We start from the raw sequence: 27,030 nt of genomic DNA, 5'->3' as shown, positions 1-27,030 counted from the left end.
ATTTTATTTTATTGGATTTATACCCAGCCTTTTCCCGTCTATTAGTCAAGCTCAGGGTGGCTATTTCAAATTCCTGAGCCAAAGATCAACTGAAAGTTCTTTTATGAACTCCATCTTGTTCTAGAGGGCATGTTAAGATATTCTGTATAAGTGAGGAACTTCACATGTACTCGGAATAACAGTAATAGTGAATAACTACAATGATAACACATCCCCAACCCCCTATCCAGCCCGAAAAGACTGAGCTTGTTTGTTACCCAGCAGCAAGTATCAAAATGTTTATCATCAATTTAAAAAGGGAGAAAGAAAGATGTTGCAGTCTCATTATCAGGTGTCACTTTTTATCTGAACCGTAAAAAGTAAGCACTTATGGATTGTAGCTTTTGGTGATTACAATTGGGCTTTTTACTGATAACAGCTGGAATTACAAACAGAACTCATGGGAACTACTTGTATGTATATATATTTGATCCATTCTATTTGTTTGTTTTTATTGATAAATGCTTTACTGTAATTTACAATGCCAATAAAGGCTTTACTACTACTAAAAAGGGAGAAAGAGACAGAAATCCCAGCACTTCTTCAAGCTACTCCCACAGCATGGGGAGATAAGAGTTTTTAAAAAAATCCCATGCAGCAAAACCTTCAATTCAGGGCTATTTGAACAGCTTTGTGCTTAGCCATCTACAAGTTAGATCCAGGAAGGTTTTCCATTCAGTCTCACTCCTTTTCCACTAGTGTGGTGTAGTGGTTAAGAGCAACAGACTCTAATCTGGAGATCTGGGTTGATATCTGGAAAACTGAATTTGCTTCCCCACTCTTACACATGAAGTTGGCTGGGTGACCTTGGGCCAGTCATGGTTCTCTCAGAACTCTCTCAGTTCCATCTACCTCACAAGGTGTCTATTGTGAGGAGAGAAAGGGAGGGAATTTGTAAGCACTCTGAGACTCCTCACAGAAAAGTGGAGTATAAATCCAAACTCTTCTTCCACCCCCACAGACCCATCACTGTTGTATGTACAGGCAGGTCCCATGGTTACTAGTTTACCATTGGGAGACCCCAATTTCTTTATTCAGTGCTGGATAAGATGATTGGATTGAACCTATTGCTAGAATTTCACTTGTGGTGCAGTGTTCAAATTAAGAGGTTCTGGACTAAGTTAATCAGAAGCCAGTTAGGATTTAATTAACAAGTGGCTCTCATCTTTCCCCACAGCCTGCCAGTCTTGCATTATTGGAAAGGTATTTTATAATCAAATGGAAGAAGAAGAGTCTGTATTTATACCTCACCTTACTCTCCTATAAGGAGACTCAAGGCGTCCTTTCCCTTCTTTCCCTCCTTCTCCTCACAACAGACACCTTGTGAGGAAGGTGGGGCTGAGAGAGTTCTGAACAAACTGTCACTAGCCCAAGGTCACCCAGCAAGAATTCAGGAATATGAAAACAAATCTGATTCCCCAGATAAGAGTCTGCCGCTCTTGTGGAGGAGTGGGGAATCAAAACTCATTCTCCAAATTAGAGTCCACCTGTTCTTAACCACTACACCATGCTGGCTCTCTTCAAATTCCCTTTAAAGAACATTTATCTATCCAGATGCATAAACACTGGCACTAATATCATGTATTCTGAAACATAAAGTGACAAAAATAATCCTGTATTTCAAAAGATTTCATTGTAAATATGATAACACTGAAATGATCAACTAGTTCCAAATACTTAGAATAAATTCCAACAGATTCCAATGGGCACTGTAATCAGTGTACTTCTAGTCACTTCAGGTCAGTAGGCAGTAGTACAGAGTATATTTGTAGGCCATTAAAATATGTATACATTGTTTGAAGAAAAGATATTTAGTAATAGAGAGTTGTTTGGTCTGGGAAACACAGCTCCATTTCTGCTAGAAAGCTGAGGCTACTCAAGCAAGCCATAGGAATCTACTCAAGAAATTCAAATCAGCCCAATCGGGCTTCTTGCATCCAACAGCAGCTATGACCTGGTGGTTTCTATGCCAGCAGATGGGGATTGACCCCCAAGAAGGGAAGAATCACAGCCTCAAATAAGTCTTGAGATATTCCCAGTCTCTTTCCCAGATCAGTTTACAATCACATGTTGGGTTAAACTCAATTATAATTTATAAATATACATGGTGTGCTTTAAAAAAAATAACATTCAACAACTTCTATGCACCTGTTACTTTTCATCTTGCAAATGCTGAAGCCTGCAAAAAATATCAACGGAATCTCAGCTGAGCTTTGGAATGTAAATATTTTTTTAATCCTATTGAGACCACATTAACACAAAAATCAAACTCTGCTGTCAAAAGTCCAAGCAAAGACTTGCTGAATAATTTTCTATGAAATCTAGAATTAAAAGCACACTTAAAGAAAAATTAGTTGTATCTCATTCGATGATCATTTGAGGATTCTGTGAAAGCACAAAGGAATTAAAAACTCCATGTTGTATTTCAGAGAAACAAATCTTGAAAGTACTCATCAAATTCTTCCTCCCTGTAAAATAAAAGCATACAAGATTGTTTCAAGAACACAGAGAATTGTTATTGTTACTCAGGGAACTTCAGAATGCTAGTTGATGATATCTTAAGTGCATTGACAGGGATAGTTAAGTAAAAAATAATTAGTACATATTACTATAATAGCGTATGGTTTAGGAATCATGACATTAATATGGCATTACACATGGGCTTTATCAATTCTGCAAACAGGTATAGTAACAGCAAATTGAATATTGTTAGGACTTTCCAACATATTAATTGGCTACAAGAAGGAACTGATGACAAACACTGAAAAGCCCACTGGATGGCTGATACATGTGGGTGGAGCACACAAAGGAAGATGGAGTATTTACTAACAATTGCTCATCGTTTTTTCGTAGGTGCAGATGAGAGGCAACAGTTTTGAAGTACTAATACCATAGTAACAAATGAAGATTAGATGGAGGACTGGGAAGAGGAGGTCTCCAGTTCTTTTTGGTTATTGTTCTTTAGAGGGACTACATTGAACTAAGAGTGAATTCTGACATTATCATAGGAAAATTGTAATTATAGGTTTAAACAGACATCATTTTAAAGAGGAAAAATTGTCAGTCCCAGCACTGACCGTGTTTTTTCCGTTGTGTCTTGCAGAGGCCCCTTCCAAAAATCACCATCTGAGGGGCCATCTTGGTCATCACTACTGCCTGAACCTGTTAAATAATATGAGTTGAAAATTATTTAAAATAACTTTTACTCCATTCATTTCTACATTTAACAAGAGTTCCCTAATATAGCCAGTAATGAAGAAAATGCTGCACAGAAGGCTTGAAAACAAAATCCACAAGTCAGTTAAAGTGCTATTCATGAATTCTGCCCATTAGAAATAAATGGCTAAAATAGGCTAAAAATTAGGGCGATAGAAACCACTCCCCTGCTTTGTTCCAATTTGGGCCATGGGTCCAGGTCTCCCTCTTATTCAACACCAGCTCATGATGTTTAAACTCAGCACTCATCCCCTGCTTTGGAAATATTCTTTAGAAATATTCTTAGTTGGCTACTAAGGCTACTGGTGAGACTGATGGCTTTTTAGGTAATGTGGGAAAGCACCATACAATTTTCTTCTTTCAAATCCATAACATTTATTTCCCAGAGTACAGACTAATGATCAATTTAAACTCTGAGATGTTCAGTTCCTTTTCTCACAGTTTTTTTACATTCTCAGGCCATTTCTGCACAGCGGCAGAAATCACTGTCCACTGTCATTAATTATGTTAGCTGCCGTGCAGCAGCACCAACTGTGCGAACAGTGCCCCAGGGACGGTGTTTTTATTATCCCTAGGGCACTGTTTTTCTGCCATGCGGAAACAGCCCCAGTCTTTAATTTTGTCAATGAACAGAAAAGACATTTAAACCAAAAGAGCTGAAAACAACACTATTATTTTTTCCAAATGTTGAACATTACTTACCTTTATCAGAATCATCTGTTTCTTCGAATGACCCTTGATCTGAAAACAGCCACTTCACAATTAGTTTATTACATAAATATGAATACTAAGTGATAGAAATTCCACTTATGCCTCTAGTTGTTGCTATGTTAGGAAATCAAACAGAAATACCAGAAAGGTCTGTCATTTCCTAGTAAACTTCAAGAATATGCCCAGTCCATCTGTATTTTTATCATTTATCAGTAAACACTTCAAAAACAGCATTGTTAAGTGACCAAAACAATATAGGATTAATGCAAATTTAATACTAGCAGGTTGCAGAATTACACGTTTCAGCCATTTGCCTTATTGCATGCAAATTTCTCCAAACACGCTTCACCACAATTCATCATTACGAACTGATCACTAACTATGGATAATTCTGAGTTAGTTGGACCTCACACTTAGGGTTAGTTGCAGTTAATGTCAGAACACCATGGTTAAGGATAATAGGGAAAGGACAGAACAAATGCAAATGCAAAAGGAAGGTAGAAATGGAAGCTAGAAACGTGGCTTATTTCCAATCACAGTTAATGAATGGCTAGTGATATATCAGTACTGTCCATAATTATTTGAGATCTGCCAGGTGGTCAACAGCAGTGCTAAGATGCAGAAAAGGCTCATTTTGTGAATAATGTTTCTTTCTCCACTGGCCGGGTAACCCTCCTCATTCATATTCAGTTATATGTTATGTGCTAATTGGAGCAGAATGCAGATTCTCATGTACCTCTAAAAGTACATCCTTCTAAAAATGTCGCAGAGAGAGTGAACAGCATCTTCATTCGGACCATATCCTGCTCCAACTGTTTCTACAAATTTCTTGCTATGCAGTACAACAAAACTTCTAGGGTTGCACAACAAAGGAAAAGAACCACTGGTCTCACTGCCTCAGTAATGGAATATGCTTTGTTTGCCCTCAGTTTCTAGCTAACTGCCCAGCAGGCCAATTTTTACATTATGCAGTACACAAGTTGAGTCTGGGGACCCCATTCTGTGTAACAGCCTTTGAGCTCCTGAATTGTGCTGGCCGCAATGCACATCCCACTGAAATCAATCCTTTCTGCAACAAAGTTTGCAACTATGTACACCATTCATCTTCAAAAGGTATAACTATTTGAAGAATAGTTTTACTTGAGGAGAATAAATCAATAGTTCTCTTCCACATGGACACTTTAATTCCTACCAAACACAATACAACTTAATTATCAAAGTCCTTGCTATTTGCCATATAAATAACACATAAATACCATATAAAACATATCATTCATGTTTACATTTAATACAAAATTAGGGATGTTACCTTTATGTTTCTTTTTTTTCTTGTGTTTTTGTGATGACGATAATTTTGACTTCTTACTTTTTAGCACTTCAGAGCCTTGTTCAGAGCTTGCTCTCTTTTTCTTTGGTTTGACTTCTTTTCTCCTTCATAACAGAAAGAAATCTCAGAGTTCTACTAATATGCCCACTCCATTACAAATTCTCATAAGCATAAATGGGATTATAAAAGAAAAGTATCCTTAAACTCCTCAATAGCTGTGCCTGTAAGTTTGAGTTTTACGTTCAAGCAACTAAACTGTGTTGGAAAGGGGATGAATAAATCTAAACAAGGAAGATATTTTTTTATATGTATGATGAAAGCAAGCCTGCTGGGTCCTTTTCTCCAATAACTCCAACCAGCTGAGTTCTCAACGATTTATTGTAAAAGTTCAAAGCAAAGAAATGAAACATAAATGCAGTTAGAGATTGCTCAGGTGAATACAGTCTTATTTGGAAGTTCTTTGTCCCCATTCCGGGAACCCATGGTCCAGAGATCCTTCTCTGGCAACATCTCAAGATGGAATCCAAAATCCTTTGTTTACCCCTCTCAGGAAAACTCTGTTCAGGCCACGAGGTAATTTAGACCTTTGAAGTTGCATCCTGGCACTTCTGCATAGTTTCCTGTCCTCCCTCCAGGAGATCAAAAGGCAAAGATGCTTTTCACAGTCATGTGTGATTTTCCTCTGCTCTAGCGATAGCATCATTCCATGACAATATGTATTAATAAAAAATAAAGATTTGATTCCATCATGCGGCCTGCAAAAAGGGCCAATTTTGAGCAGTACTCAGGTGGGAGTCTATTGCATGCACACATAAATGGGAGTAAATGATTTATTACCTGTGGTGAAAGTTTAATTTATAAGAGCATTCTGGACACAGCCCTAAAAAAAAAAGGGAAAAAATCTTTGTGAAGTAAAGATAAAATAGCAATTACCTCCACACATAATCTTCCAGTTTTTCACATTTTAAGTTTCACATGCTAATCCAAACTGTCAGTGTTAGTTTCTAAATTAAAAGGGCTCTATCTAATAGCCTTCATAAAAATTGTAACACATGAATATAACCACAACTTTTCAAAGTTTCTGTTTTAAGTACTCCTGCAGCGCTAAGTAAACGTACTTCACATTTCCCTGACTCCTAAACATTTTGAGGGTGTAGAAGCTGCTGTATCTCAAACTATAATTACATATTTAAAAATAGCTCTTAAAATAAGCTGAGAATTGATTATTGTTTGCAGTGAAGAACACAGGTTGAAAAACTTTGAGACAGAGAAAGAATGAATTCGCTCAGAGAAATTTTTCAATCTCCAGTTAATATGTCAGATAAAACTGGAAATTGTTAATCTACAATAATCCAAGAATAAGAGTTGAACAAGATGGATTCTAAAATGCTCCCATATTCTATAATCCCACTATTTATGAAGTAAGACCATACAGGGGAAAGCAGAAACATTGGCCGTTTCCGCCACTATGGGAGTGCGTCGGCGTAAACGACGCCATAGCACCCCCCTGGGACCGTTCGCACGGACGGTCCTGGTAGGGATGGGGAAGACGGTGCAGCCTGCATAGAGGCTGCACTGTCCCCTGAACACCTTACCGTCCCTCCGGCCTTCCGGCACGTCGCACAGGCCAGGGGACACACCCCCTGCCCTGCGCGACAGCTCTGGAGTCGCAGGGTCGGGGGGCGTGTCCCCTGGCCTGTGCGACATGTCGGAAGGCCTGAGGGACAGTGAGGCGTTCAGGAAAGGGGGGGAATGGCATCTTCCAGCCACTGCTGTTCGCACAGCAGCTGTCGGAAGCTGCTGTTTCTGAAAAACTTCGCTCAGGGAGCAAGGTTCAGAAATAGCAGCTTTGCGCCGCTCGGGAGTTGCAATGCAGCAGCACCGGCCATGCGAACGGTCTCCCAGGGACGCTGTTTTTGGCGTCCCTGGGATGCTGTATTTGGCCTGTGCGGAAAGGGCCATTGTTAATGTTTAACTGATACAGACCATCATCCAGACTCATTGACTGTGGTAGTGCAGAAGCCACTCGAAAAGAGCATCAGCAGAGGATCTGTCCCTGAAAATCGGGCTTCACTAGATAGCTGATGAGGCTGGACTGGTGATGCTTGCCAGAGGCGTAGGATGAGACAATGGCGCCTGGGTGTCCCCCTGCAGCCCCTCCCCCTCACAGTCACGCCCCCTAACCTTTTTCTGCGGGCAAAGCAGCGGGCTGAGAAAAGCTTTTTCAGCCCGCTGCTTTGCCGGCTGAAGAAGCAGCCTGGCTGGAATGGGGAGAGAAGGGAAGGAGGCAGGGGTGGGTTAGGGTTAGAGGGGGCCCCTAACCCCCGCGGGGCCCCTTCCCCCTTACCTTTTTCTGCTGGCAAAGCAGCCAGCCGAAAAAAAGCTTGAAGAAGCATCCTGGCTGGAGCAGGGCAAGGAGGAGCGTGGGCGGGGGGCCCTTCCCACTTACCTTTTCTGTTGGCAAAGCAGCCAGCTAGAAAAAAGCTTTTTCAGTCGGCTGCTTTGCCGCCTGAAGAAGCAGCCTGGCTGGGGCGGGGCGAGGGGGGAAGGGATAGGGGTTGGGCCTCCTGTCATGCCCAGGCCCAGTGAATTCCGGAAAGGAGGAGGGGTGAGGCTGGGTCTTGGTGTGACATGTGCAGATCGCGCCGAAGCCATTCATGCCCATCCTCTTTCTGGGAACTGTGTGTGTGTGGGGTAATTTTTGTGCCACCCAACATGACTCCCACTGGGATACCTGAGGCGTTTGTCCCCGAATGTCCCTGTGGCAGCTACACCACTGATGCATGCACACTTTTTACAGCTATCACTGGCTCAGCTCTGTTACAATCAAACTCAACAGCACCTTCTGTCTTTGAACTCTCCTTTAATCAAAGCTTTTAAATAAACACCAAAAACCAAAGCTTTTAAATGAACACCAGGGACATAATAATCTTTTCTATATTGAGTGCACCCTAACCTTAACAACTCTATTAATGTCAGTACTGTATGAACTCACTCAATTTAACAAGAGCATTTTTCTTTTCCTCATGCTCAACGTAACCAAAATTCACCTCCCAACTCTTCAGACCTTCCTTTTCATCACAGTGTTTGTTGCCGCAGGAAAACTGTCCTACAAAGGAATCAGGAATGAAAAACTAAAATAATTAATTCATGAGGATTTTTAAAATGTTTATGCGTTTAACATTGCATAATATTGGCAAAAAGAAAACGTTTAGGGTAGTTAAAGTAAGGTCTAATCACTTTGGTGTTTACACAGGTAAGGAGGAAGAAAAAGGAAAGTATTATGCTCCATTAATGATGAGACAAGTATAAGGGAAGTTTTTCCCAGATCTTTTATTAACTTTTGCTTAATAAGGAGCAACGTTTCTGGGATGCCATACGAATGTAATTGCCTTACCTGAAATCTAGGTGAGAAAGTAGTGTCCAAACAGGTTAGGAACCTACAACGCTCAAGAAATTTGTCTACTGAATAGACAGGTATTAGTGGTGGCTAGGAGAACTTTTTTATTGGTTTGAATCCAACCTTCCTCCAACATGTGTACTTTTGGAGGAACACGCACTTAGGTTGGAGAAAGGTGTCACACATTGCTCAGTGGAGTGGTAGGATAGTGGTAGAATCCACCCATCAACTGCATCCAACTTCTCTTTCTGAAGAACTGTCTGACTGATGTTTTTATAAGCTTTAGGACTGACTGTTGTAATGCTGTTGATGTGGGACTGCCCTTGAAAATGACTTGGAAACTTCAACTAGTGCATGGTGCAGTTGCTCATCCTTTGTTAGAGATTAGAACAAAAATGGGCACTTTTTTATCTGTAATACCATATATACTTGAGTATAAGTCGACCCGAATATAAGTCGAGGCACCTAATTTTGCCCCCCAAAACTGGGAAAACTTATTGAGTTTAAGTCTAGGGTGGGAAATGCAGTGGCCAGCTTCCCTTGGCCCCAATGGAGGTGAGCAGGGGATCTCTGGACCGGGCTTGGATCCAGGCTGGATCTGAGCCCAGAGCAAGGTGCAGCCTAGCCCGCTTCCTCACCCCACCTCCAGGCAGGGGATCTCTGCACCCTGCTCCTTACTCCCCTTGCCATGGCAGCTAAAGCAAGGCTTCTGCGAGGCCACCATGGCAGGGGGAAGCAAGACAGAGGCGTAGGAAGGGGAACCAGAAACCGGGCAAGATGGTGCTCAGGCCTGTCTGCAGCAGCCCCCCTATGAGGCCACACACCCCTGCCAGGCTCAGCATGAGTGCAAGTGCTTCAGAAACTCTGGCAACACAGAGCCACACTGGCTCTGTATGTCAACAAAGGTGGGTTTTTCACAGACAGGTCCTGCCTTGGGGCTATCTTTACAGTTATGGTGAGTATTTTTAAAATTATAATTTTTACCTGTAATTGAGGTTTAACATGTTGTTTTTACCCTGAGCCCTTTTGGGATGGGCAAGGTATAAAACTAAAATTAAAAATGAATTTTAAATTTTTTTACAGTATACCCATGAGCCTTTGCTGAATATGCAAATTATATAATTCTGGTCTGTGATCTCTGAGGACATTTTTCCCTAAACAAGCCCAGCCTTGTGGGATGTTACCAGCCCCATATGCCCACAACCTAGGAAGTAAAGAAACTTGTGATGTGAAGTAAGGACTTTATCATCATTGCTGAAGGCTGTGGAGCTATCCTCCTGAAGAAATGTAGAGCTGTTTTGATATTCTAGTTTTTTGAACTGGTGAGTGAAGAGGAAGTGAAGTAGCCCTGTGTTAGTGCGGGTGTTGATTTTTTGTTTGCTTGCTTTTAATTCATTTTTATGACTTTGTTTTTCTTGCAAGTTGAATAAACATATGGTGAAATGCACAAACTATGATTTAATGGAAACATTCTGGGACTTATTACCAAGAACAAAAAGTGGCACTTGTATGCCCCCAAACCAGAACATGCTCAACGGAAATCTGACTTTTCCGCTTTGGGAAGCAGCACTCTCCCATTTATCACACTCTAAATTATTTTTTAAACTCCCTGGAGTTTCCAGACAGAAGAATTGCCGGCTGAGTTGAGTGAAAGAAGGACTCTTGTTCAAAACAAACATATGAAATAGTCTTCTGGGCAGATACTGCTAAACAAGCAGTTCTCTGGATTGAAGCGTATGCCCACTACATTCTTTTACATTTTAAAATGCTTATTTTTCAGAATAATTACTTCAATGACAAACTTAACAGCTTTGTTTAAGAAGGCCCTGCCAAATGAAACCACAACAATTCACTGGATTGTGTTCAAATAGTCATGGTGAGGATCTGCATTAACAAGCTCACCTCCAGGACTGTTTTTGAAAGATTAACCTCAAAATGGTCTGCCTAAGCTGCTAACCAATGGATTGACAGTGTCCTTAGATACTTCAGTTCTGCAAACCAACTGAAATGCTTATGCTTGGACCAAAGAATATGGAGCTGCTGCTGCTGCTGATATACTTCAACAAACTCATTCAGACTTCATGAATCTTCATTAAAGAAAAGGCAATAAACAAGATCCATTGTCTTACATCCCTGCAAAATTTAAATGAGTAAGCAGCCATTTTGCATAATGGAAATATTTTTTCAATAGTGCTTATAGAGATATTACGACAGTGTACAAACTTATTGATTTTATTAGGTTAGGATTGTAGCTTCAAATAGGGGGGGAAAACCCAGAGAATGTGTTTAATACTTTGGAAAATAAATATCTATGGCTCAATAAAATGTCACCTGGGGAGGTTCATCTGATGAACCGATTTGGTTCATTTAAGGATCCAGATGATCATCATATTTGCTGCTGGGAAGGAATTTGTTACAATCTGAGTGGCTAGAGACACTGCATCTGCCGTGATTGCTGGAATCCTTTGCTGGTGGCATGATTGGAAAACCTTCAGACTCAAATCAGGCATGCTATGCAAAATGCAGGCAAGCTGAAATATAAATTGCAAGTCAGGCTTTTTGCCTGGTCTTCAAACAATTTCAATCAACTCCAGTGGTGGGCGATGTCCCAAATTTAATAAATAATAATAATAAATAAGATACGTATCATTATACGTAACATGTCTTCATACTCTGGGCCCAAACAATCCAAAACAGACATCTCTTAGTATCAGTGTTTTTGCCACTGTGCTTTTAGCCCAACATTCTCTATGGTGGTAGAATCAGCACCAGTCTGGGACAACCTTATTAGTAATGCTGTAGCTGCCTAGAGATCCTTTCTATAGGTGGGGTATAAAGGCAATAAACAAACGAACAAATAAAATCACTTGCTACGAGGGAGTATTGCAAGCTTGTTGGGTTAATTAAAATTGTATTTTGGGTTGAGTTTTTCATTCAGTGAGTTGCTCTAAGTCTCCAGAATGGGAATTTTTTTTAACTTAAGTAAAATTAATTTAACATAAATTATAAACACCGAAGCTGCCCCCACTGGCTTTCTTTTATTATGTCCCACTGGCTTTCTTTTGTTATGATTACTGACCTGTAATAAGCCATTTTTTATTGCTTTCCTGTAACAGATTTGCATTTAGCTCTTGAACACAGTTTTCTGGCCAAAAATAATGATTGCATAATATTTACTCTCCTATTCAGTTTCAGAATATATTCAAGTTAGCAAAAATATTTACAGTGGGAAAAAACAACCTTCATTTTTAAAGGTAAATATAACATTTTATTAATGGTTGTTGAAATTAACAAAGATTATCACTTAGTAAGAAAATATGTTCTATTAAAACTAAACATCACAGTTTTCAGGGGCCTGCAGTTTTTCACCCATACTAGTAAAAATTCCAATTTGACACAGGTATACTTGCTTAAGTTTTCATAGCTTAACAATACAATCCTAAGAAGAATTATACCCTTCTAAATGCAATGAAGTCAATTGGCTTATAAATATGCAACTCTGTTAAGGATTGCATTGTAACTTCAGGGAAACACTGCCCAATGACTTCAAGATGACCTTATTCCAGTGTTACACATTTGTGCCCCTTAGTGGTGAACTATATTATTAATCTGTACCAACAACTGCAACCTTTGCAAAGCAGGGTTGATGCTTTTTAAAATTTGCATTTGTAAAACAAATAAAATTGACACACAATGCATTACACAGCGTATTACAAACTAGCTAGCCAAAACAACTAAACAAAAGAGAAACAAACAAGAATTTAGAAAAAAAGATAACACTTGCCTTTTCCTGATATAACCTCTTTCTCATGTCTCCATCGAAACCCAAACTATTAGAAAGATGAAAAACAAATAAGTACTTTGCAGACTCAGCTAGAACAGAACAACAAACAGCAGTTCCGAGAGTAGGCTGTTTATCTTCTACCTTAATCTGCAACATTTTTGTTCCCTTCCAGCTTGGTAGCTACTTCCAAACTTCAAACAAATTTGTAACACAAAAAATGTCAAAGTTCCAATGTGTTCCTCTTTTTGATTAGAGAAGACACTACTAAGTATTTTAGAATGAGTAAGATCCATTCTAACCTGGAATGTCTGCTGATGTTTTTTAGAATGCCACCGGACAGCAATTGCTGGTGAACAAAGACCAGGAGGCCCTGATAGAAGGATTATGAGAAATAGCTGCCTGATCACTGCTGGAAATAGGATGCTGAACCAAATAGACAGGATGCTGAACCAGCAGAACTATTACTATGATCGCCTTGCCGAAAGTTTACAAGCCCAAGGCCACCTTTGGCGGTGAGCATGAAAAGTAGCATGCCTATGTTAATTGGAATTCTATGAAAAACAAGATTATGACTACTTATTATCTAATTATGACTCTCACATGAAAAGTCAAGTTTCTATAAGCTTCTGTCAAAAGCTGGCGATAAACAGCAATGGATACCGTAACCATCATGTATATAGCCTTACGTCCTGCGCTCATCCTCTGGAGCACCTGTTATTGGTCACAGCTGAATACAGGATACTACAGCTTCACCTATAGTTTATTCAATAGCCTACCGCCTTCTCTTAAAAGGAGATCAAGTGTAGATGTTTGAACCTTTTTGTTCTGTTTTTCTTTTCCTGTCAAGTCAAAGCTGGCTTATGGCAACCCAGCTGGGTTTTCAAACCAAGAGGTGTTCAGGGGTGGTTTCCCATTGCCTGCCTCAGCATTGCAGCCATGGGATTACACATCCCCAAAGTGCTGAAATTTGAAAGTTAACTCTGTACCTTGTTCTCTTTGTATTTAGTCAGATCTGCTACACAGTATTCTTTGAATAACTTATCATAGTATTTCTTGCTAAGCCTCTTCTCCCTGAAAATGGAAAAACATGTTAGGGACACAAAATAACACAAGTGGGTGAAAGCAACAGAAGATTTTCCTAGCTCAAACATCAGTAAAGCAGAAATACTAGCACCTGCAGGTTACACCAGAAAACTGCAGAAAAGGCACGATTCAGTGGGACTCACGACCTTAAACAAAAGTTTCGGATAAAATATATTAAAAGTGCAGATTAGAAATAGCTTTGGAAAAGCCTTGCTTTGTGCGTATTTTTAATACTAGCTTGTTGTCAATTAGGAATTCATAACATTAATTACAGCTCATCAAGATTTTACTTGGACGCAGAGGTGAAGTACTAATCTTCCTAAATCTTTCATCTAAGATGACAATGTAAATTATACATACAAATTAAAATGTCAGTAATAGATAAACAAACGAAGCTCAGTCACAGCCCAAGTTACCATGTCATGTCCACCTCGTCTTCCTCTTTCCACAGGAACCTGTGGTTTTCTCTCACAATATCAAGGTCAGTCTTATCATTTGCTCTGTGAAAAAAGTGTTTACACCAACATATCAAAAACATTCTTATGGTACGAAATAATCACATTTTAATTGGTTGCACTTTACCTTAGAATTTGATTTGCAGAACAAGAACATTTTTTCCCAATGGCAAGTGACAAAACAGTGACCAGAATCTGAAAAGCTACATTAAAAATTCCAAGAGCCTAGTCCATTTTATATTAACTCTTGACTGCAACATTAGCCATTCAAATATAATTTTTAAAACCACATACCATATAATTAAACTTTTCAGTTCAATTGTATTCTGTTCATTTGTGTTCTTGGTTCTGAATATATAAACAGTAATTTAAAACTGCCATAAACAGTATGCATAGCCAAAGGAATTAAAATTTTGTATTCCAAGAATATACCTGGTACCTCCATGACAATTAAGGTCTTCTGCAGAGGCCCTTCTCTCAGGAACTGAAGCATTCAGAGCCGAAAAAAGGAAATTCCACACAGGACTTCTCAGAATCCTACTGACATCTATTAGGCCCATAGACATGGAACACTTAACTTGGGGCTCTTCACTGCGCAGTGGGGTTGTAGTCTTATGTTTCTCTCTTTACACATGAGGAAGCACTCACCATGCAGCTTGTATGCTGAACTCTCTAAGGCCTGCTTTCCTGATTCTCTTAACTCCGCCCATCAACTCACTCTTAAAGGCACAGATCTCATCACACGTAACAGTCTCAAGACTGCTAGATTGTAAAAGCCTTTAAATTACTGTTATTTCAGTATTGTTGCTATAGCAGTTATAGCACCATGTCCTAGAACTTTGCTCACTGGTAAATCTGCCTTGCTCTGGCAGCAAAGCAAATTGTGCTAGAAACGGAGAGAATGGAAAGTGAAATCGGGGCTTGAGGAAATATGTCCATACAAGAAATCTTGCCGTGACAGAAATTTGCCCCTGCAGTGAGGCCGACATCTTGTACATAATCAGCCTCAAATGGGACCTGCTCCAAGGAAAGTATTCATAAGACTCTATCATAAGAGGGTAGCCAGCAGAGACAGGCACTAATACTCTGGCAGTCTAGGTTTGTCTTAATTCCTATAAGAACAGCAATCTCAATGCAAGAAAAGAATGTCTCTTGGATTGCAAAAATGTTATTTGTTCTGTGAATAACCAAATGTAACAGTAAATTAAAGCAACCGAAATATAGCTTTGTAGAACTTTTAAAAGTTATTAAGTAACTTTTAAAAAACAGACACCAATAATTAACCAGAACTCACCCTGAACGTTTGAAGTCTTCTTTTTTACCTCCATAGAATAAAATGTAGTCATTTACAAGTTTCTTATGCCTTCCATACTGAGAGAATTAAGGAATTCATTTTCAGTGTTTCTTATCATCGACCACTTAATAGGACTTCATGTTACCAGCTACACACACACAATGTTTGCATGATGTAACAATTTTAAGAACACAAATTCCAAAGTTAAGTTTACTTGCAGTGAAGGTTAAGCAGAGGTGTAGCTGGGGAAAATGGAGCCTGGTGCAAAATCTGAGTTTTGCCCCCTCCCCCGTATTGGCGGCCACCCTTCCCCACTACGACCACAGAACCATTTTTTGCACCAGGTCATCTCAAAGTCACTATAACATTATAGAACAGTGGTTCTCAACCTTCCTAATGCCGCGACCCTTTAATACAGTTCCTCATGTTGTGGTGACCCCCAACCCTAACATTTATCCATTTTACAGATGGAGAACACTGATGCAGAGAGTCTTAGGTGACCCCCATAAAAGGGTCGTTCGACCTCCCAAAGGAGTCCCGATCACAGGTTGAGAGCCACTGTTATAGAATATGCCCCCCACTTAGAAATCTGAACACAGCAATGGGCCATGCCACACATCAGAAATAAAATTTTGACAACATTTTCAAAATGCTTTCAAAATGTTTCACACTGTTATAACACCTTTAAAGTGTTTTAAGTGTCATATGACTTAAAATGCTTTCAAAATGTTTTATTACTGCTGTGAAAGTAACTGGCTGGCCACCCAAACACAGGACTATAGGCAGTAATACAATAAAAGAGAACAAAGGACAGACTACTTCTATTCATATGCCCTCACCTAGTGACTTTGCTATCTTCATTGTGACTCACATGCTAATGGGTGGATACCACTCAACACATGTAAATCTAGCTTGCTAATTGCACCCTTTATTTGTTAACAGGCAATGGTTCTTCCCACACTCTGGACACTCCAACAGGTATATATACTCTACTTGTTTTCCTACCATCAGATCCTCTGAAGATGCCAGCCACAGATGCAGGCAAAACGTCAGGAGAGAATGCTGCTAGAACACAGCCATACAGACCAGAAACCACACAGCACCCCATCACTATGCTGGTTCATCATACTGTTGTTAAATCCTGCCATTTGGCATACCACTGTGAAGTTACATCTTGGCAGCCTCTATAATAATTGACCTGGTCCTTAGAAAGAATGATACTGTGTATACATTCCTGTCAAGAAGCAGTGAACTGTTATCATTAAATATTTAAAGGATACAGCATCCATTGCTATGAAATGAAATCTTCGATTTCTTGCTTCTTCTCTAAAAAAAGAATAGATTATTCCAGTTGTACAAATCAAGTGCTTGCTTCTCTTTTTTGGGGTGAAAAAACAGGTAACTATAGCACAGTACCTGTCCCATTCATCCACGACTACCTGTCTGTGGACCACCTTGCTTTGTTTTTCTTTCTGGAAGGGCTTTGTAAGTAATGCATCTTCATTTCTTGGCACATAAAATAAAAGGAGAAAAAGCACACAATTAATTTTTATTAATACTCAAACATTTACATATGAAGCCTTTAGTCTTAACAGAAAAGTTAACTAGGTTTTACGAGAGGGTCAACTGGATAGAAGATAGAGGATGACAACTCAATTCCACCACTTCTCCTAGACTGCCATCAGATCCCATTGTTTCCACGTACTTTCCTCCCCTCTTAGGCTTGAGGCAGTTTCCAGCATTAAATATCAATACAAAATTATAACATCTCGGAAAGCAGTTAAAATATTTCAAACTATACATCCATCTACAAATGAAGATGGTGAAATATCCCCATCACTGAGCCGCAGTAGATCTTAAAGAAGGGCAAATTAAACAAAAATAACATATCTGGATGAATGGAGATGGACAGATATAGGGATGGAGGGTGAGGCCAGGATGGTAGCTATTGCTGCCTCAACCATAAGCTTGGTGGAATAGCTCTGTCTTGCAGGTCCTGTGGAACTGCACTGAATCCTGTAGGGCCCTGGTCACAGTGGACAGAGTGTTTTACCAGGCTTGCTCAGGTTTTGCAATTAATACCCACTATGGCAGTGGTGGAGAACCTTTGGCACTCCAGATGTTATGGACTACAATTCCCATCAGCCATGCTGGCAGGGGCTGATGAGAATTGTAGTCCATAACATCTGGAGTGCCAAAGGTTCGCCACCACGGCACTATGGTCAGCAGAGCTTCTTTCCTCAGTAAGCATGCAGAGAATTGCATCTGTAGTTAATACAAAGAACAGGGAGAAAGAAATTTGAAAAGCAGCATCAGCACCTCCTGCGCTTTATGCAGGCATCTTGTTTCCACATAGCCTGCCACTCTCTTGCTCAGTAGCTTAATTAATCTTGTTGAGAAATGGCACAGAGAGAGGAGGAGGAGGAGGAGGAGGAGGAGGTGAAGACCAGTTAGCCCTCCATGCTGATCTTGGAAGCACAGAATGGCCAGACATGAAATGACCTACAGCCACCAGATGGACACCTCCTCCAGCAGTTCCTGGGAGACAGAGTGCTCTGTCAAACTTGAAAAAAAGGTGGCACAGGAATCAAACATGTATGTTTATCTTCCATGAGCTATTTGTAGAGGTGGAACCATGACAGCATAACTTCATTAACAGATACATTACAGGAATATTAGTGTGTTACCTATTTCTCTCCAGGGCAGACTTCTTGCTGTTTTCATCGTCGCTGAAATCAGAATCATAGTCTCCATGACCAAGGATCTGGGAAAAATTACATTGAAAAAGAGCATATTACACTTAATAAAAGCACACAAGATGGGGACATAAAAGACACTGCTGCCCACCCAGCTTTAGAAAACTAGAAACACTTGTGGTTTGCAAAGCCAAACTATGGAAATCCTAACATGATGGCTTCGCAAGCAAAAGGAGAGGGGGTGGAGATTGGGGCGGTGCGGGGGGGGGGGGGGGGGGGGAAAGTTTTTGCTGTCCTTTCCCCAGGACAACAAAATGCACAAAAATCCCCTCACACACAAACTACCCTAAATGTTCTTCCACTGGAGATATCACTGAAAAGGGATTAGGGCAGCAATGGCAACGTACTTCCTCTTTCAGAATCCACACTCCACCTGCCCCCCCCCCCCCATGGTCTAAACATGCAGCAATGTAAGGGGGGGAATGAAGTATGAAAATTCCATGGGAATTAAATGAACTGTACCATTTCAGACCACTCTTGCAAACACTCCCTTATAGAAAAGCCTCTTGAATGGAAGAAACACACACATAAGGCTAGAACTTTTCTCTTGATGTACTAGGTTTTTATTACTTCAACACTGTTTTCCTGGAAGGGGGAGATTTTAAAAAAGCACACCTTTTCTAAAGTGATGTGGTTCATTTATGTCTTATTCTGCTGCATATCCAGATGAGTCATGGAGACAAGAGAGGTCTTGGGAGTACTGCAATGACTGGATGTCCACACAATTCCCTTCCAATCAGAAGGGAGTATGCAGACTTTGTGTGTGTACATTATGTGCCGTCAAGTCACTTCCACTTTACCTATGAATTAAGACCTCAAAAACATCCTACTAATAACAGCCTGGCTCAGGCTTTGCAAACTGTAAGCCAGGGCTTCCTTGATTGAGTCGATCCATCTTACGCTGGGGTTTTCCTCTTTTCCTGTTGTGTTCAGGTTTTCCTAGTATGTCACCTTTTCTAATAAGTCTTCTCTTCTCATAAATGTTACCAAAACAATTTCTTACATACGCACAAATACCTCCCAGCAACCTCTTGCTGCTGAAAACAATACTGTAAATAATTTACACGTTATTGTCCAGGTCACCCCTTCTCAGTTAAAGCCTCCAAGGAAAAAAAGTATAATAAGCTATATTCTACTTTTTTTTTTACCTGTGAGGAGATATAACTGGATGGCAGTTGATTAACAACAGAATTATATTTTTTTAAGTCCAGTCACTGTGTACAAAAGGAAGTAAAACAGAATTGGAACCACCTTTTTTTGCTGTCAAATGGCAGATGATTTATGGCACCCCCACCCCAAGGGTTTTCAAGGCAAAAGACATTGGGGTGGTTTACCATTTGTTCTAGATGACCTAGGTCAGGGCTGATTACGATACAGGCATGTATTCCCTGGGCATCTAGTTAGGTTTTCTATATCTGATAATTTAATGCCTGGGTACAGCTCAATAACATTTAGGTTCATTAAGGGTTCAGTACACCAATAAATACAATTAGAGAATCTCTGTGCTCATTTTAAACTTTTATTGAAGAACAGTTATTGTATTCTTAATATTGACTAAACCAACAAAACATTATACCAACCATCTCACAGACAATTAAAGCAGAGCAATCATATGAGTCCCCAAAAATAAGCAAGTCACAGGCAGGAAGCCCCTCCTGAGAAGAAAGCTGTTGATCAATTCAGCTTCCCCTATTTATTGGATTTTGACATCATTGTCTAACAATAGCTAACGGTCTCAATTGATAAGGGTCACATTCTTGGCTAACTCGATATCTTAAAACTTCAAACAGCACACAAGGTTGGTTGTTGTGGGATTTCTGGGCTGGTGTATAACAGACTTCTCTCTGTGCTACACCTCTGAAGATGCCAGCCACAGATGCAGGCAAAACGTTAGGAACAAGATCTGCCAGACCACGGCCACGCAGCCCAGAAAACCCACAACAACCAGTTGAATATGGCCATGAAAGCCTTCAACAATACACTGAGCACACAAGGTTATTTATACTTAATATATATCCTTAAAACAGTATAAAAACTGTTGCTTAATTCTTGGTACTTTTTATCTTAACAAACAAGAATCTTTTGTTATTACTCTCTCTCTCTCTCTCTCTCACACACACACACACACACACATATCAAGTCTATTGATATAGGAAACTATTTCCTATATTTCTGGCTATATTTATGACACATTACTCAGCTCTACATAGCAGTCCTAGTTCCTCCTTGGTGGTCTTCCATCCAAGTACTAGTTTGGGCCTACTTAACTTCTGAGAACTGATGAGATTGGGCTGGGCTGGGCTACAGAGGTCATGGCTTTATACTAAAACAGCTAATAAATGGCCAGGCACTAAGACCCAGTTTGTACAGTAAGATTTCCACTACAAACCAGTACCCTCAGTTCCTTCTTAGTCAGACGTTCAGCCACAATTATAAATGTAGAAACAACAAAAATACCTCAGAATTAAAATATGGAATTTATTAACTGGGATGAATGGAATTTATTAAGCGAAGAGAGGGTTTTTTAAAGGTTGTGCAATAGTTCTTCCTCACACACACTCCAGCATTCAACTTTAGTTTATTAAGGGAAAGTGAGCAAAATTTTCCCCAACATGTCGCTCTCAATTATGTAAATCTCATATTTCAGAAAATGCCACACAGTGAGTAAAAAATACTCTCCCACCCCACAACTATAAATGATGGTTTATGGGTTAAAAGGGAGGGGTGGTAATTTGGATTGGTCCTGCAATTCTAAACCAAGTACTGAAGTCAGTGGGCTTAATGTGGCACCTTTCGCACATGCAGAATAATGCACTTTCAATCCACTTTCACAATTGTTTGAAAGTGGATTTTGCTATTCTGCACAGTAAAATCCAGCTGCAAAGTGCATTGAAAGTAGATTGAAAGTGCATTATTCTGAATGTGCGGAAGGGGCCTATGACTGGGATTGCATTATAAGAGTACAGAACCAGAGTGACCTAGTTTTTCATATTTGTTCCATATGTATGAGAATAATGGTTCAACAAAGATCTTATGTACACAGCATCAGTGTAACTAGGATGTACACGCTTTCCAATAAAGTTCCCTCTCAGCAATTTATATTGTATCGGAGCTTGGAGGTGTCTTTCTGTCCTGGATTTTTCCCAACCTTGGGATATGGCAATTCATTACCCTACTACTACTCCTAGCGGTGTGAGTAAAGAATGATTTATTCTTGAAGTTCACACTGTTATGTTTTGTTTTCAGCATCTTATTTGTTTGTTTTTCTGTATTTTAAGCCTGCACTATACAGACACAAACGAACTGTAACCAGTGCAGTTCTTCAACAAGTTACATGGATTAATCATCCTGTAGCATTTTTAAATGAATGTGTCATAAATTCATCAAAGTTATCTTCATCACAGTTAAGAAAAGAGTAGCAGAACAAAATGTTTTCCTCCTTTTAGAATGTGGAAACAGGTAATATTAGAATTCCAATCAGAAATAGTGATTATGAATATGGAAGCAGTGGAATGTAGCTTGAATTTCCAAAGCCTAGTACAAACATACATTCATGTAGTTTCATATCACTATTAATAAGGGTACTTTAAAGTACATGTTAGTGCTGCTGTATGATGCAAAGTAGAGAAGTCCTTTTTTTAACAAAAAATGTATTTATTACCCTTTATTCCGCTCTTTCTGCAAGGAATTCTGGGCTGCTAGCCTCGAGTTATTCCCATTTTACATCAACAGCATGAAGTAGACTACCCCGAAAACCAGTGACTCAACCAGAGTCACCAAGGTTAGTATTTGCATTCAGATCTGACACTGTCAGTGCAGTCCTACGCAGGGCCACTCCGCAAGCACAGAAGAGGGACAGCACCGATTGGAAAGCCTTTATATTTGCTGAAAGCCTTTATATTTCTGAAACAAGTTCCGATTTAAGCCTCGCGTGTGACACAGCTGCTCAAGCCTTCGAGCCAGTTTAAGTAGGAAAACTGAGAAATGCCCGACCCTGCAGGGCGGGACTACGCAGCCCCTCCCTCTTCTGTGGGTCAGTCACTGGGAAACACGCTGGTGCGCCCCGCGCTTTACTCACAGCATTGGAGAGCTTCATCTGGGATGGCTCCATACTTCCAAGCCTGCTTGCAGAAGGGCAAGCTCGCTTGTTTGCAAACCGAGAAGGACCGGAGATGTGACGCCTCTGCTCAGCAGCGTCCCACTGCAAGAAAAGCCCTGTCGGAAACTGCAGCTGAGGCCCGAGAGATCCGAGCAGGGAAAGGGCTCTGGCATCTCCTTGTCTCGCAGGAGACTTTCTGCCAGACTCCTTGTCTGTTCCTTTTCTTCCAGTTTGAGTAGCCGCAGGGATAAGAAGGAAAACAAACATCTTCCTTTGTTCCTTCTTAATGCAATAACCTCTCCATGGCGGAAGGCTCTCTCCTGTTAGAAAAGGGAAATAATAGCCGTGTGGATCCATTAGAAGAAAAGAAAAGCCAAAAACTGCGGCAGCGTAATTCGGTTTCGTTGAGACCAGCCCAAGTGTCACCTCGTAGCAAGCAGTGGGGGTCACGAGAATCAGCAAACAATTACAAAATAATGATTTTCGGAAAACTCACGCGCAGGTTCAATTTTAAAGAGAAGGAGGGATGTGTGAAGGAGAAAGGTGTGAGTGGGCATGGCAGAAGCCTCATTTTCAAATGGTTATTTGGGTTGGAAATTAGTTAGCTTTTGTTTGTGAGCGGTACTAAAGCATTCCAGAACAGATTAATTGGTGCTCTACCTTTTGAAATTTAAATATAAAGAGAATTATTGCAGTGCCTTGTAAAATAAAAAGTGAGATTACAGAAACAATGCTGGATATTAATTTTACAAGACAACAAAAATGTTATCAATAAAAACTAATCTATTGGTCCCAGATACAGGAAATGAGGAATCCCCCCCACCCTGCAGTTTGAAGTGTAGTTTTTGCTCAATAGTCTGTGTAGTAATTTAGTACTGGTTTGTTACAGTCAGTATATTAACTGCAGATTTGAGTAATGTGGACTTTGTGTGTAGAAGCACGATCTGGAAGTACTTTGTTTTGAGTTTTATTTTGAACATGACTCATACAGGATCCCTCTGCCTTACCATCCCCAACACTCATGGACCACCGCGGAGAATATGTCTGAAAAGTAGTTCTGCTCCTCCTTAAGAGTCAGACTTTGGTTGCAAGCTTTACTCACATCTCTCTGATTGTTTTAGCTTTCCGAAGGCTACGGTGGTGTTTTACAAGCTATATTACTTAGCGACTTTATGGCGCAGCATATTTGACTTTGCAAAATAATCTAAGCAAGAATCACATTAATAGCTTCTTCAAGTAATTGAACACATAAACTGGGCCATGAGTTTAGCATATTTAAAATTCATCTGCTAATGGTATCCAGCCATTCACTTGAAATTCAAAGAGAGAACCTCTTCCTACTGTTGTAGCCAAAATAACTATTATTTACTTCATTTATACAACTTTCTCTCCAACAGGAACCCAAAGTGGCTTTTGTCATCACTCTTGCCTCCATTTTTATCCTCACAACAACCCTGTGAAGTAGGTCAGGCTGAGAGTGTGTGATTTCATCCCATTTCATCCAGCAAGCTTCCATGGCACACTGGGGAATTGAACCCAGATCTTAGTCCAGTTTTCTAACTGCTATACCTGATTGGCTATTGTAGTATTAAAATAATTATTCGAATAAATAATACATAATTAAATAATTATTTTTAAAAGACAGATAACAGAATGTCTGTGTCAAAAATATTCAGATTTTTGTGTGACCACGTGACTTCCTATGCTCAAAGATTGTTTCCTCTAGTAGAGGTCTCTCCAGGCAAAGGTTTCCCCCTTATAACACCCAGACTTAACCTCATATGAAAACAAATACAGTAATATGCCTTGATGTTCCCATGAATAAGCTAATTATTGGCTCTCTCACAGTACACCATAATTTATTATTATTATAATTATTATATTATGATGATGATGATTACATTCCTTGTATTTATATCATCTCTTCATCCAAGGAGTTTAAGAATAATCCTGATAACAGTGGACAAGATGCCTGAAATATACCATGTTGAGGCAAATCCATTTTTCTGTTCAAAAAGTGCCCAAAGTGTCATTTAGAAAAATATTTCAGCAACCATCTTAAACTTTGTGGGGGGGGGACCCTTAAAAGATCCAAGCAGGATGCATTTCAAAGGCCCATGGAAAACGTATGTTTTTAAATATACCAGGAGATTGTCAGTGAAGAGGACAGACGAAGGGACTACCACACACTGGGAGGCCACAGCTGAAACAATGCTGATACGAGTGTCCACCAAGCTCATCTTTGACCATGCAGTCTCCTTACCAGAGCCTGGGCAGATTTCAAGGCCCAGGCAGGTTCATTTGGGCAGAAATAAGTAATTCCTGTAGATTTTATGCTTTAAAAAATGAAAAGCAAGAACTTCTCTGGAGTATTATGCTTGTCGTAATGTCTTCCTTGCTGTCTATTACCCAACTGAAGCTCCAAACTATCTCCAAAGACTATAGAAAGCTTAGTAGTCCAAGCTAGATGATACCAAACCATGACTGACAATGGCCAGGATCCCATTTGTGATCTCTCCCTGGAATCCTCATTTCTGGGATGTCCTTTAAGTTCATGCATGATGCAAAAGTACCTGGCACAAAATAAGAAAGCAAGTTTCGGGCAGTGGCGTAGCACCAAGGGGACCGGGGGGCAATGTACCGGGGCATGGTAGGGGTGTTCCGTGGCAGGGGCATGGCAGGGGTGCAGGGCACGAGCATGTACCGGGCTCAGTTCCCCCTTGCTTCACCCTGGTTTCATGTCATATGGTCAGCCTCATTCCATGTTCAAGCCAATATCTTCCTGACTCAGCCATTCAAATCTGTCCGCAATTAAAGGAGTAGAAGAAAAATAGGGATCCCATCCTACAGTTTATAAAATTCAGTTCCAATTTGCCTGCTATATCTTTTGCCTCATATGACTTAAATATTAAAATTGTCAGTACTGTAGAGCAGTGATCATTATTTAACTGAAACTGCTGCAGTAGCGGCAAAATGGTGGGTTCTGACTACTTTTAAAAATTAAATTACAATGGAATTAAACATCTAGTATCTCTTGCCTGTATTTGTTTGGTAGTTCCATTGTGATTACTCATAAAATGAAATATTGCTCAGCATGAGTAATTAATTTTTCTAAAATGGTTTTATTAATTCCTAAACATCTAAGTGAATGAAGAAGGCTGTAAAGAGGTTACTTGGTGCAACAAAATGGAATGAATTAGTGAAGCTCCATTTTTCACGTACTATCTGGCACAGTTCTATGCTGGGACTTAATTTATTAATACTGAATGGCAACTGGAGCAGCATTGATCTTGGGTTAGGAGCAGTACAGTACTGATTGCCAGATAATGGGAAAATATGGTTTGCTTTTCAAATTAAATAACATTTAATGCTAGCCTAGAGCCAAAGTACCTCAGATGCCATTTCATTATTAACTCTGCAACTATCTAAGGACATGCTTGTTGTAGAATTTAGAGAAGATAAAATGCAAGGAACACAGCATGAAAAGAGTTGTTGCTTTAAATACACATAATTCATCCTTGCAAATAAGTTTTCCAAAGTTACAGACACAGGCCCCTTGGTAGTTTCTCATGTGTTGTCTACAAGAGACTAAGAACCAACTTTGCAAAATGTCCCTGCCTAATCATCTTGGATGGATTTTTACTCATCACAGGTGACCAGGTGAGTGATGTATGAATTGCATTAACATAGTCGCGCATCAGCCATTCAAATTGCTTCATAAGGCAAGTCTCTCTTATAATCCTTAAATTGTAGAAGACTGTGCTGCAGTCTGTATCAGGACACATCTATTTTGCATGTATGGTGATTGCTCCATACCAAGCGTTGTTAAGGTAACTGTAATGCCTTGGTCTTGAATGCCTGTAATGAAGCCAGGTAGAAATCAAAACAAACCACGGATCAGGTGGATATTACAAATAATCTGACTTCTATAAAATTTAAGTTATGTGCAAACCACAAACAGTCTAAATGAAGATATTGATGTGTGTACTATATGAGGATGTTGCTGTCTCTTTGAACTCAAAGATGACAGAGCTCATACAACATCTAAGCCTTAAAATGCTTTGGCCAGTTATTCACTGGTGCTCTGCCCCTAGTGAAGTTAAGTTTCCTCCAGGTCAGAGATTTCTGTACTGACATGATCCCACTTATGGCTCTGAAGCTCCCAGAAGCTCCCTGTTAGCAAGAAGAGGAAAACCTCAATGTTTCCCCCTCATTTCGTGGTTTTTCTCCTTCTGGGTCATTCTCCCCATCCAATGCAAGGTTGGAGACGGTCATCTTTTTCTTTTTTGAGCCCTTTAAATGTAATATTGATATATATCGTGTAGCCTACTATCATTGGTTTTGGCTTTTTTAGAGAAATGCCAGTGAGGAGTGCGGGGCGGGACCATCTAAGCTGATGCAACTCTGCGCTAGATATCCTTGGCCATTTTTGCACGGTCAAATTATCCCCAGGTAAAACCGGGATCTTTCATACTGCGACTGCTTTGTTGTGGTTTGTCCTTCCACATGACTCCCCAGTGCTTCCAAGGAGTCGAGGCAGGACCTGGATGTAATGCCCCAGCTGTTTACGCACTAGCCCATGTCTTTTTCCATTTGCATCACGATCTCTTCCACAATCTCTTCCATGCATGCGTGGGCAACCTACAGTTCCCACGTTCTGATTGGCTGATTCTTCCCCCATTCTCTCACTCACTTTTACTAGTGCAGTTTTAAATGACTTTGAACCCAAAACTCCTTCCGTGTTGATAAGAGACATGACTTTGATAGCACTAGAAAAAAACACAGAAGTAGAAACCGTGGATTTAGACAGAAGAAACTGGTTTGACAAAAGATAGAGGGAAACGCCCCCCCCCCTGCATTCCCTTC

General features: G+C 40.1%; 1 protein-coding gene across 1 annotated transcript; it reads right to left on the bottom strand.

The window, feature by feature from the left end:
• Positions 1-1,650: 1,650 nt before the first annotated feature.
• On the bottom strand, positions 1,651-22,461 carry LOC125438103 (protein FRA10AC1). Its single transcript, XM_048506283.1, has 14 exons — positions 22,144-22,461; positions 17,997-18,073; positions 16,726-16,815; positions 16,590-16,635; positions 15,310-15,386; positions 13,977-14,060; positions 13,464-13,548; positions 12,478-12,523; positions 8,289-8,402; positions 6,131-6,173; positions 5,276-5,397; positions 3,958-3,996; positions 3,117-3,201; positions 1,651-2,507 (listed from the first exon to the last, which is right to left on the bottom strand). The coding sequence occupies exons 1-14, from the start codon at positions 22,429-22,431 to the stop codon at positions 2,465-2,467; spliced, it is 1,239 nt and encodes a 412-aa protein (XP_048362240.1). The 5' UTR covers positions 22,432-22,461; the 3' UTR covers positions 1,651-2,464.
• Between the last annotated feature and the right edge of the window lie 4,569 nt (positions 22,462-27,030).

Source organism: Sphaerodactylus townsendi, linkage group LG08, assembly GCF_021028975.2.
Source record: "Sphaerodactylus townsendi isolate TG3544 linkage group LG08, MPM_Stown_v2.3, whole genome shotgun sequence".
NCBI classification, from domain to species: Eukaryota; Metazoa; Chordata; class Lepidosauria; order Squamata; family Sphaerodactylidae; genus Sphaerodactylus; species Sphaerodactylus townsendi.
Note: the sequence above shows the minus strand (reverse complement) of the source record. Positions and strands in the feature narration are given on the sequence as shown.

Coding starts and splice junctions, on each gene's coding strand:
- LOC125438103 (XM_048506283.1), bottom strand. CDS start 22,431: ATGTTTGTTTTCCTTCTTATCCCTGCGGCTACTCAAACTGGAAGAAAA. Junction 12,524..13,463: donor CTAAATACAAAGAGAACAAG/GTACAGAGTTAA, acceptor TCTTTCTAATAG/TTTGGGTTTCGATGGAGACA. Junction 5,398..6,130: donor AAATTAAACTTTCACCACAG/GTAATAAATCAT, acceptor TCTGTTATGAAG/GAGAAAAGAAGTCAAACCAA.